At 46.9% G+C, this 12,704-nt stretch overlaps 1 protein-coding gene across 2 annotated transcripts in view; it reads left to right on the top strand.

Moving 5' to 3' along the window:
- Positions 1–12,704, top strand: part of Plc21C (Phospholipase C at 21C) — a 290,194-nt gene that overhangs the window by 259,669 nt on the left and 17,821 nt on the right. The window contains exons 20-22 of one of the 2 annotated variants that reach the window (XM_084580465.1): positions 4,277–4,354; positions 7,129–7,186; positions 7,788–7,874. In XM_084580465.1, the coding sequence (XP_084436591.1) occupies positions 4,277–4,354; positions 7,129–7,186; positions 7,788–7,874 (223 nt within the window). The remainder of the gene's footprint in view (positions 1–4,276; positions 4,355–7,128; positions 7,187–7,787; positions 7,875–12,704) is intronic. The other variant, XM_084580466.1, reaches the window with a different exon arrangement.

Below are 12,704 nucleotides of genomic sequence, written 5' to 3'. Positions count from 1 at the left end.
TAGCTGTACCTTGCGGTAAGTGGCGGTATTCGGCACTAAAGTTCGTTAAAAGCAGTTCAGTTCGTTTATTTCTCAAGGCAAAGATCCCCCGAGCGACGCAGACTTGTAGGCTCAACAATAAATTCACGTTCGTTTCCGCGAGGCCTTGCAAGGCGGGAGGGTTGTCGCACTGCACTGTAACAAACAAGCTGGTGCGTGGAGGTAGAGTGACATGGTCGTCGTACACTCGGAAAACTGGCCTGACTGAGTAGTCGTCGTTGTGCTGTCTGTACTCGTCGGAAATTGCGCGATGAGTGGAAAACGTCACCATGAAGTCACGGAGGTCGATGATTGCTTCGTTTTCTCTAAGAAAATCAAGGCCGAGAATCAGGTCCTTGGAGCACTCTGCTAGCACAGCAAAGCAGCACGAGAAAGTTACGTGGTGAATCTCGACGCGAGCGGTGCACAGTCCGAGCGGCGTTACCACGTGCCCTCCGGCTGTCTTTATTGGGGCTCCGTGCCAAGGAGTCAGGACTTTTTGCAGAATGATAGCAAGGCCATGACTCATAACGCAAAAATCAGCGCCGGTATCTACAAGGGCAGTCGTGTTGTGGTTATCAACGGCGATCGATATTTCGGTGGAATGTAGCTCACCGTCAACAAAGTGCGGCGTGTCAGGGATCGTCGGGCTGACGGGTCGTTCGTTGCGTCGAATTACGGCGTCAAAGGTGAGCTTCTGTGATCGTCGGGAGGTCGTCGGACTCGTTGGTCGTGCGGTGCGTCGATTGGGGGCATCGGAGGAAAACTTCGGCGATCGTCGAAAAGTGGTCGGACTGTTGGTCGGAGCGAAGGGTCGGAGGTCGGTCTGTGTGATCGAATCGGTGAGCGGAGGATGTTGGTCGTAGTGTCCATCGACGGCGGCCCTACCCCCGAGGGTCGCCGTCTTCAGTTTTCCCGGTGCGGACTTGGGGACTGCCTGAGGAAAGAACGGCGGCTGGTGGAAAACTGTCTCGGCGATGATGACCTGGACTGGCGTCGCTGGAGGGACGCAGGTGGGACGTGGTCGCTGAGGTATTGGTCGATATCCCGAGGTCGTTCGCCATAGCGCGGCCGAGGGGCATCCGGGGAAAATCCGCGCAAGCCCATCCGACGGTACGGGCAGTGGCGCAGAACGTGACCGGCTTCGCCGCAGTGGAAGCACAAAGGCAGATTGTTCGACGTGCGCCACGCGTGTGCTTTGCGAACGGGTGGTCGAGGTTCAAGCACACCAGTCGAAACTGGATATTGCGGTGGAGGACGTACGGGAGGAGCAGGGTTGCTGGGTGCCAATTGTTCAGGTGCAGGGGTACGCAACACGTCGCTGTACGTCATGATCTGTGGCGCAGGCGGCTGGGGTGATGGTATTGATGGCACTGATGGCACTGCTTGGCGGAGCTCTTCGCGCACAATATCCGAGATGCCCCCAACACGTGGATGTTGTCCGAGAGAGGGCAGCTTTTGCAGCTCTTCGCGCACGATGCTTCGGATAAGCTCGCGAAGGGCTTCCCTGTCGTTTCCGGCCATTGGCAAGCGGAAGTCTACAGCAGCAATGTTCGCAGAGCGATCGAAATGTACAAATCGCTGATGCAAGGCACGCTCGATGCTTGTTGCTTCTCTCGTAAAATCAGCAACAGTACGTGGAGGATCACGTACAAGGCCAACGAACAGCTGCTCCTTGATGCCTTGCATAAGGTAGCGCACCTTCTTTACCTCCGACATGGACGGGTCCGCCCGGTTGAAAAGCCGAGTCATTTCTTCCACAAACATGGCGACGCTTTCATTAGGCCGCTGTGCTCGGGACTGCAGAGCGAGTTCGGCCATCTCTTTTCTTGCATCGTTGCCGAATGTTGCGAGCAGCTGCCGCCGGAAATCCTGCCAGGTGGAAATGGTAGCCTCATGGTTTTCGAACCACATCTTGGCGGCGTCTTCTAATGCGAAATAAACATTCTGCAATTTTCGCTCCTCGTCCCACGCGTTAAACACAGCGACCCGGTCGTAGCTGGTCAGCCAGTCCTCAACGTCTTCGAACTTGTCGCCATGAAACGGCGTGGGCATACGTGGAGTATGGCAGATCAGCTGCTGGGCACTCACGGGAAACTGAGTGGTGTTCTGAATTGCCGCTGTAGTCATCGTGGTTCGCGGTGGGGAGACAAGAGGACCACACTCGGGTACTAAGCCTCTCAAGCGACGGCTCGCCTTGTGGACAGGTGTCGTGTCCACGGTGTGTAGATGGGCGTAGGGGGCAGCCAGAGGCTCTTCGTACATGGGATCTACCCGGAAGCTCCACCAAAAATGTCACAGAAGGCAGTGAAACTGGTTCAGCAGGTTTACTTAGGATTAAGTAAAAGCACCGGCAAGATCAGGCACGGAACCGACTGGCGGGGGAGCACCGAGAGCGAAGAAGACGAGCGCGTGCCTGTCTCCCATGCTCACCACATGGCGGCGCCAGTACAATGATATTGCGGCAATATGCAAAGCAAGGTTTAGAAACTTTATAGGGGTGTGGGAATGTTCAAAATTTCAAATTTGAATCGAATATGCTTATTTGATTTGTATTCATAAGACTGCTATTTGGAATTTTCAAGAAGTTGAAAATTACAGAATAAACCGAAAATTTGCACTAGGCCAACCGACATTCATTAAATGGCATCTGTCATACCATCGGACATCTTCTCTCGGTTCTCTTTCTCCTGTTTTCATTGCCTTGCCGCCCCGTAACAATATAATACACATCTGCTGCTGTCTTGTTATGTATTTGTTATGTATTTCATAACGAAGTCCCTGTCTTTGTTTGCTGACACTTTTCTTTTGTCTTTCTTGTCTGTCTTTTAATTTTTGGTTCTAGAATGGAAGTTTGTAATATTGATATATTGGTATCTATTTTTGTTTCTCAAAGAGACATTCCTTGGTCTAATTTAGTCAGATATGCTAAAGCTATGAGTACAATTAGGTAGCCTTTAATGTCTGGCCCTGTGACAATAGCAGCTGGCTGAATTAGGCATGGTTATGTTACCTTTGGTATAATAATTTCTATGGGAACAATGCTACACAGTCTGATTGCCAATTGTAGTGCATGGCTTTGTAAACAGGAGGAAGCTATATTGCCAGGTACAGTGAAGACTCATTGATACAATTCCACATAACATGTAGGCTTTATTTCTTTTTTTTTTACATTGCCGGCCGATGCCCTTGGCTGATAGGATCATATTTTTACGTGGGTTTGGCTAATACAATCACGGAAATGTACGAAAAACTCGCATGGCTTTGGATTTCTTTCTGAGGAGCAGCGAAAGAAGTGCTAGGGGGGCGATATAGTAGCTGCTGTATTGGCAACGCTCGTGACAGATGTTTATTTGCTTGCATAATGAGCTCCTCCTACCACTGTTGTGGTTGAGAATAAATTTGCTCTCTTTTTATTTTCAAATTTTTGTGCTGGGTCCCATATATTTGTTTCACCAGATCTCTGAAAGGGGGGGGGGAGAGAGAGAGAGAGGAAGGGAGGGAGGGAAAGTGACGCTCTAGGCAAAGCTGGCAAGCCTTAGAAACTGCCACTCCAAAGTGTTTACAAAATTCTTGCTTTTGGATAATACGTTTCAGTTTTCAGTTCTTTTGAACATCGTATCCACATGAACCTACTGTACACGACGTGCTGACCGTAAAATGAAAGCTCATGCGTTGGTTACAATGCTGCAAGAAAGTGAAACACAACGAGAGTGCCAAGCTGTGGCAGTCAATAGCTAAAGTTCATTTTCATACTCGGGAAGTGTTCGCAACTTTTCTAACCTTCAGTTGTTTTTTTTTTCTTTTTAAATTCTGTAATGCTCTTCTTGAGGTGATATGCCAAGGGGAGGTGAACAAATGATCGAAACCACTACGATTTTGAAAAACGTAGCTCGGGAATCTACATTGCCGGTTGGAAAAGATATTCAGCACAAGAAGTGGCCGACCACTAAAACGAGAGGAGCACACCGCACAGTGCTGCGGTTAACCAACACACCGATAACAACAGCGTTCAGCTGTTCCCATATTTCGGCATAAGAAAGCCCAGCTGGAAGTAGCCTTTGCCAAGCAGGCTGCTTGCAAAACGTGACACTGGCATACTGTGCTAACTCTGGCCTCGAGTTTCTTCAGGTAGTCCCGCATGTGGTCATTTCTGTTTTCTTTAGGCTCAGCCATCTTGAGCCGTGATAGCCGTAGTTAACTAGGGAAATTTTCAGGAAATGCTTTGCTTTTATAACCCCGTTATCTCCCAACGCAGACATGGTGAACCGAATCGTCGGTTTTATTCGCTGGCTCGTTTGGTTTCGGCTGCTTCCAAACAAAACCACCGTTTCAGGCGAGTATTTTCCATCTTCCTTACTCTTTAATCGAAATCAACATAAAACAAAAATGTAAAATGTTCCAAGCTTGACTCGTTGCCCTAGATGCAAAGCCTCCTTCAGAAAGAGAAAAGAGACACAAATTATTTTTCTAGGCATTGAATTTGCTTTCTGCTAAACTCCCTTTGAACTGAAGAGTGGGAACACCTTAATACTCGTTATCGACGTGTTCATCAATCGAACCACCGTGCATTGCCTTTCCGCCAATCCGATGATTGGTTCCAATTGCTAACCTATTCTAAAAGAGGCCGGTCAGCGCTTCTTGGCACAAGATTACGACCTTTTCTTTTTATGCTTTTTGACTTATATTCGCATTTGAGCTGTCCTTAACTCAAAAAAAGTTTTGTGTCGTCGAGGTGAAGATAGCCAAGACCTCTTCATTCAAAGAAGCGGCCCTAATAGTTGGGCGTCACTTTTGCTTATATTTCATGCCTATGCACAGCCCACTCATTTGTTAGTTAGTGAGTTAGTCTTTCATCAGTCGCTAAACCTATGATGTGATCAGAATTTATTGAAATTATAAAGATGTTACCAGAGAGGAGAGCACTGTAGCTTTGCGAAGTCATTTTTTGCTCATGGTCCTGAGCGTATAAAATAAAAGACATATTGACATTGTTGGGTATATATCACAATTTTCTTCTAAAACATTATCTAATTTGGGTTAATTAAATGGCTTGTCTTTGAATTAAGGCATCACACTGTCATGGGATGGGTAAACACCACAGCAGCAATATATAGCATTTTATTTTGTTTCTCTTTTGCTGGTTTATCGAAGCAGCTGCTCCCAACCCCCCCTTTTCCTGTACAGTATTCTTAGCAGAGCATACTTTTGAGGATATAAATTGAATGACTGAGTGAACAAACAACAGTGAACAAACAACAGTGAACAAACAACAGTGAACAAACAGTAGTGAGTTCAACAAGGGCATTGTCCTGGGCAATAGGGGAGAAAACCTTGGCCAGGGGGTGCTACGCCACTCTGTGCGGCCGCGCCTTCTGTGGAGACTCCGGCAAAACCTCCGTGCAGTGCGGCCGCGTCATCTGTTCTGCGCTGCATGCGAGTGCGTGTTTACATGAGTGCGCGTGGTTGTTGCTCTCCTCCTCTTGCCGAGTTCTGGCTGCCGTCACACTCCAAGAAAAGGAAAAAACTACAATTATGAAATTACGGCGTGCTTTTTCGTATAACTTGAGGGGTAAGTGGTGGACTGATAGGTGGTTGTAAGCCCTTTTTGTTGAATGCCTTTATGACTGCTCTTCCCACTGCGATGTCTCGTACCGCTGTTTGTCCCTGACAGCGCCGCACCTTGCTTTCAGAGCCCAAACACTGCGCATTCGCTTGAGCAGATAACTGAACTAGGGATTGCACAGAGTAGCTGTAGAACTAAGAAGACAAAGGTTTCCATTGAGAACTGTCTGTTAGTCCTGTGGAGAGAGAAAGCTGCCTCAAGAATAGCATGCCTCGGCTTCTGGTCAGTGACCCAGTTCATTAAACAGCACTGATTGTTAAAGGTAAATTATGTCATTGATTTCGCACAGCAGCGCCGCAGCAGTGAACTAACTTCTCCTGGCCCCTGTTGGCATGAATCAAAGGTTAAGGTGGTATGTTTTGTTCCAATGCAGGGAACACGTTCAAAATGCACTGAAGACTCATCATAGTGCCGGTAACATTCTGTGTAGTCGTCACCCTGTTGAAGGTGGCAACATATAGTTTTGTTGATTTTGTTAGAAGTTGCCTAAAACGTCTGCCTTCAAAGAGTTGAACGGGCCCCTTCCAAGTGAGTGGTCACAAAAGGGAAGCTCCCCAACCAGTGCCCGGAGCACTTGTCGTTGTGTGCACGGCATATCAATGATTCTCCACGAGAAGACTGCACCCTTCCTTTCTCTGAACAGCAAGGACACAAACACAAGGGCTTCCGCATTATTCCTTGCTCTCCTACCCCTTAATAACACAAGGTGGTGCCCCGGGTACCTGTAACTCTGTCAGTGTTTTCTGTGGTAACTGATGAGTGCAAACACCATACAATCCATGGAGAAGAGACAAGTGCAGGCTCATGAACCAACTAGCCCCAACTGAATTTTTATCGGTTATCTATCGTGTATGTCTCGCCCTAAAGTAGCGATTCCGTGTTTATGATGTAATTTTCTTTTTTTTTCATCTCAGAGCCTGCCAACAAGCATTCTCTGAAAAAAAGTTGTTTGCTGATTTGTTTTTCAGGACCTGAAGTGGTGCGCAGTGACAACTGTCTATCAGTTATACATAATTTCTCACTTCCGAAAGCACCGATAAGAAACTCTTTTCCAACCAGCTTCTTTTTCAAGCCGAGGAACCGAAAAATATAAAAATGAGAAGCTTCACTGGCGAAATGAACAGGTGTGCACGACTGTTCCTCTTCCTCCTGCTTCATGTGCACATGCGGCAACGCCTGGCACGCGCCCTTGCGCGAGCGGGCTGCACAGGCTCTGTAGTTAGCCGTGCGCGGCCGCGGTTTGCATAGGTAGTGCCACTTCTCTCCACTTCGTCAAACTGAGTGCTGGCATCATGGAGCAAACTCCACCTTGGGTTTCCCATGTTCAACTCACGAGCAGAGGCAGAATCAGCAGGCACCACTGGGTGTCAATTCTTTTTTCTGGCTTTTTACAGGCCTGAATTTTGTAATGTGCAGTGACAAGCACACTGAGAGTAGGACATCACCGTTCACTGCACTTATGCCGCTCCTTGTGTGCTCTACAGGATAAAGCGGGAGATGCAGCAGAAGATGATCGGCGAGGCTGTGGCAGAACGACAGAGGGTGAGTCTTACCACCCTAGCCAAGGTGTATGAATGTGCTTGCATGGCCTAGAGTTGGCATGTCTTACTCCAGACAAAAATGCTTCTTTGAGGGGTTTGATTCCCATATATGACCCTTGCACCTAGAAGAATTCTAAGTTGGCAGCTCTTACAATTTTGCATAATATCTGGCCGTCACACAACCCGCCAACCATGTCACATGCTAGCTCCCACCTGTCAGAGTCATGCCTGTGATTTTTCACTCACAATGCCACTGGCGCCGGCAACACTGGATATTCCGCAGAACGGGGCCTTCAACACTATTGCATACAAATTCAATTGGCTGTACTATACTGAAACAGCCTTCTGTGAGCAGTTGCAGGATGTTTATAGTCACATGGAAAAGGTTGGGGTTTGTGACATGCAGTAGACGCTTGGGGAGCCCAAGAAGCATTATAGGGAGCCACGGGCACTGGGACAGTCGGCCTAGGACCTCTACGGGGTCTTACTGTCTTTGTGTTGACTCTCTCTCCATCTTGCTCTCTGATAAGTTGGGACGTGTGGGGATTGTGTGTGTGGCAAGGCTTTTTGTGCTCCTTCTAAACCGAAGATGCCAAATGCAGATCAAGAGCCTGCTTGACAAGAAAAAGGCCGAGTTGGAGAGGCAGCACGAGGAAGTGCGGAGAAGTATGGAGGAGGAGAGGAGCCAGGTAAGCCCTGAAGCATGGTGCTGGTGGGGGACTATCTGAAAGAAAGGAAGATAATCAGGGAATTGCCAGTTTTCACTTGGGGGAATTGTAATGGCCCAAATGCAAAATGCTAAAAAGTTTCAAAGAAATGTAAAGAAAAAAAAACATTAAAGCAGCAATTTAACTTCGCTTAAGGGGGGATGCGGGGCTAAAATCGCGATTTTAAAAGGAAAAAGCGTGTTGCTATTTTGTTGCTATTTAAAACGTTGCTATTTTGGATCTTGCATTTATCAAAGAAGCTTCTCACCAATTTTGGTAGTCATCAGCGGCGTAGAAAATAATAAAATGAAGTTTTTTCATGAGGTGGTGGAGCGCGTTCGCTGCCGAAAGCGCCTATGAACGCTGCTTTCAACGCGCGGCCGCAAAGCGGGCAAGAAACCGAACGCGGAGTGGAACGTCACATTAGAAAGTGTTTTTCGCACTTTCTAGCCAAAGATGACCTGCTATCGAGAGTACAGCGCACAACTAAAAAAAAAAAAAAAAAGAAAAAGAAACGGAAAGCCTTATTTTGGGCCGGGCAATTGCGGATTGGCTGGAAAACCGAAACTGAAGCTTGGATTGGCCGAAACAAGACAAGTGACCTTCGAAAACTGCTTTTGCGCCAAAAGTAGCCTGGCTAACCAGACTGCTTTAGTAAGTTCGATGCTGCTTGTTATCTTTCTTGCGCTTCTGCAAGTTTGTTGCGATCAGTGAGTGGCTGATGGTGGGATAGGAAGATGCCTGCAACAAAGTCTTCTACGCAGAGAAGCTTTGGGAAGCGAAAACGCTCCACAACAGTGAGAGGCCGAAGCAGCGCTGGTCGACCGCGGACAAGTGAGTGTCCGCCTTTGTGTTTGCCGGGTCCATTCATGCTGCCGGCGCCCGATGTGAGCACTTTGATCTCTGATGATAGTTCGTCATCTGCAGAAATGACAACTGGTTCTACTGAAGGTACCGAGTGCCAACTGACAACTTTTGAACGGAAGATTGCGCTGCTTTGCCAGGGCCATGATTACGACAACGCAATCGAGGAAACTCTGGAGCTGAGCGGGTATCGTTTCGTGAAAGTTGCAGCCATCAAGGCTTTGGTAACATCGCTTCTGTGCCCGCATTGTCACGGACAGTCTATAGGCTTGGAAGAAACCGGCGTGGGTGCTAATCTACAGTTTGTTGTGATGTGTAGCCGGTGTGGTGATGTGAAAAAGGCCGCACACAGCCCTCTTGTGAACTCTAGCCGGCAGCTTGAGCTCTCGCTTCGCCTTGTAGTTGCTAGCCGTAACTGCGGCATCAACTACAAATCCATGGCAAACTTTTTTGCGGGCATGGATGCGCCTGTGCCCATGCACCACAAGACGTACCAGGCAGTTGCGGATAAAGTGCACCGAGCTGCGATGAAAGCTGCCCGTGATGTGATGCATGAAGCCGGGATCGCTGTGAGAGCGAACAACTCCGTTGCTAGCAGCAACAAACTTTTGAATGTGTGCGTGAGTTACGACGGCACTTGGCACACCTCGCATTTCGGGCTCGGTGTTGTAATTGAGCTAGAAACGGGGTTGGTGCTGGATTTTTCTGTGCAGTCCAACTATTGACATGGCTGCGACTATGGTCCCAGTGTAGGTGAGGATGAACATTCCGATTGGAGAAAAGCACGCAGTGAGGTCTGCCAGAAGAATTTCACTGGATCGTCTAACGTGATGGAAGTTCAAGCCGCAGGCATCATATTCAGTCACTCTAAGGAGATTCACAACTTGCAGTACACAACAGTGCTCTGCGATGGGGACAGCAAATCGTTCCTGCATGTCTCTAGTCTAGAGCTGTATGACAAAGATATCGTAAAGGAGGATTATATAAACCACGTCGATAAACGTGTTTATGCTGGAATTGAAAAAATAAAAAAGACGAAGAAAGGTCTAGGAGGCAAGGAGAAGCTGACGCAAAGTACTGTAAAAAAACTAACTGCTTACTATGCCTCTGCCCTAAAAGACAATGCTCCAGATGTGAAAAAAATGCAGCGAGGAGTACTAGCGACACTCTTCCACTCCTACTCAACTGACGAAGTCCCGCGACATGACGCTTGCCCTCAAGGGGAGGACTCCTGGTGTCACTACAATCGGCACAAAGCGTTAGTGGAAGCCGGGAAGCCATCAGTGCCAAGACCCCACCGTCCAGCTTTCAGCAGAGACATCGCCAAAGAGCTTGTGCCTCTCTACAACAGGCTTAGTAAGCCGGAGCTTCTTGCACGATGTGCAAGAATGCAAACGCAGAATGCAAACGAGTCATTCAATGCGCTAGTATGGAAGAGGTGCCCGAAGACCGAATTTGCTTCTTTGAAGACAGTGGAAACTGCAGCGGCCTTGGCTGTGTTGGAATTTAATGAAGGTGCACGCGGCATCAGGAGAGTGCTCGACAAGCTCGAAATAGAATATGGAACCCAGACAAAGAGGTACGCCCAGCAGGCAACAATGGAGAGCATTTCACGAGTGCAGACAAGGGCGCTGGACAGCTGTAAAGCTGAAAAAAAGAAAAGGCGACTCGAAGCAATCGCCACAGAACAGCATCGAGTTGAAGAGGAGGGCCCTATGTATGCAGCAGGGCACTTTGATTAATTATTTTTGGTCCGAAATGTTTGAACTCATTTTTCTAAGTTCGCACTTTTTGCAAAAACACAACCTTAGGAAAACTATCATTTCCAAACTCTTTCGCTATAAGCGGCTTTCAAGGTGGTTTCTGGACTATATTTTTGTCGGGAACAAGATAAGGCACTTTTTAGATCACTAATTACTCTCCAAGTTAAAAAAAATTGAGATATCTGACATACAATGACAACAAAAAAAAATGAAGTTTGTTTTCCAAATGCAGAAATTTTTACAAAAATGCCGTAAAAAGCCCGCAATTCTCCTTACCCTGCACGACGAACTATCTAGAAGGTATTCAATCACAAAAAATTAGTATATCTTCATTGTTTTTAAAATGATAGTTTTCCTAAGCTGACACACTTCTTTGTTCAGTATAGCAGCTACAAGTTATTACCTATTTGTGGTAGGGCAATGGAATTTAGAATATATTCTTATAAGAGGAAGGTAAGCCACTCCAGAAAATTTTATGAAAATTGGTACAGCCGTTCAAAAGTTGACCCTTTAGCCTAGCATCCCCCCTTAACATGAATGTCCAATTTTTTGCACTTGTTTAGCTAAATTTTCTTTCGTTTATCTTTGCTTTGTCATATCTTGCCATTTTTAATGAAGTACAGTAGAATCTCGATGATACGAGTACGGTGGATCCAAATTTTGGGATGATATGAATTTTAGAAGTGCCCCGGATTATACGAACAAGATTCGGGATTATACTAACAATTTTTCAACTCCACGCGGATGATATGAACGCGTGACCGGTGCAACCACCTGCTCAAGCAAATGAGCCCACACTGCTGTGAGGAGGGCACCTCCTTTCTTTTCGCCCTTTTTCCTTCACCCATGTTCCGTGGCACCAGCTGAACTGGCTGCGTGGGCGATGTCACGCAGTTGCTGATTGGCCTATGGCATCTTGCAAGTTACTGGACCTTGTTGCCTCCCCTCCCCTCCCTCCGCCGATGCATATCCCTCTGTTTGCTGCTGGTCTGCTGCTGTGAGTTTTCCATGCTGTCGAAAGATGACAATGATGTTACTGGACAAGTGCATGCCGAAGATGCAGATTGGAAGTGGAAGGCTCATTCTTTTAAAGAGAAGCTCGAAATTTTGAAGAAGCTTGATGGACTTTTAACTGCAGATGGCAGTGTTGCAACTTGCGGGTTGCTAACTATTGAAGATTTAATTAATTATGAAAACAATGAACTGTTGTCATCTCACAGCAAAGAAGAAGAGACTGACCCACTACCATCGATGGAAGAGACCCTCAACGCCTTTGGCATTCTGCGCTGCACCATTATCGTCGGCAGCCTGAGTGACAAAAATGCAGAACGTTTTTATTCTTTTTATGCTGGGCTGATAGCTGACATCAAGCCCAGGAAAGTGCAAGCCAGTCATTAATGACTTTTTCAGTCGAAAGCAGTTAAGCCAAATAATCCTTGTATTTCATTTTCATGTTAAACTTTGCTTATTTGGGATCATACGAATTCGGCAGGATGCAAATATTTTTTGCGGTCCCGTGGAATCCATATCATCGAGATTCTGTTGTATATTTGACAGGTGCCATGGTCTTTTGTTACGAAGGAGGAAACCTCATTAAGGTCTATTGTGCAGCTTTGTCAGCGCAAGCACGGACAATATCCAAAGCACAGCTTTACAGACTGACAGCTTAGCAAGTGAAAAAAGTGGCTGCCAAAATGGTGTAGTGGTCCAACACAGTGGCCAGCAAAGCCGATCTCTGTGCCTTGCCCTCGGTATGAAACCCACTGGTGGTGAGCTTTTTTATTCAAGCGGGTGCTCAAAGATGACTTCAGAGCCACCTCAGCAAAATCCAAGAATATGAGTAGTAATGTTTCAACATTAAATTTGGTGGGAGTGAGAAACGGTACAAATTTCTGCCCTTTGAACATGGCATTGATCAATTATTTGGGCAGGGATGCAGTTATTCAAGGTGCCCATCTTTAGTCATCTTTGGCATCTAGTTGGCAGGAATGGGCATGAAGTGCACAGCAGGTGATAGTATGCATACGATTTAGCCAGCAGCAGCGAATTTGTTCACATTTTTTTAAATGTTGGATATCTTCACAATAGTTGTTATGTTAAAAGCGGACATGTAAGTTGGTTCAGGAGGTGAAAGAAAACCACCTATGTGCTCGATCTGCCACTGCTGTGGTATAGTGGTGACAAC

This window comes from Amblyomma maculatum, chromosome 10, assembly GCF_055883805.1.
Source record: "Amblyomma maculatum isolate TAMU_Amacu chromosome 10, ASM5588380v1, whole genome shotgun sequence".
Lineage (NCBI taxonomy): Eukaryota > Metazoa > Arthropoda > Arachnida > Ixodida > Ixodidae > Amblyomma > Amblyomma maculatum.
This window is presented reverse-complemented; position numbering and strand designations above follow the sequence as displayed.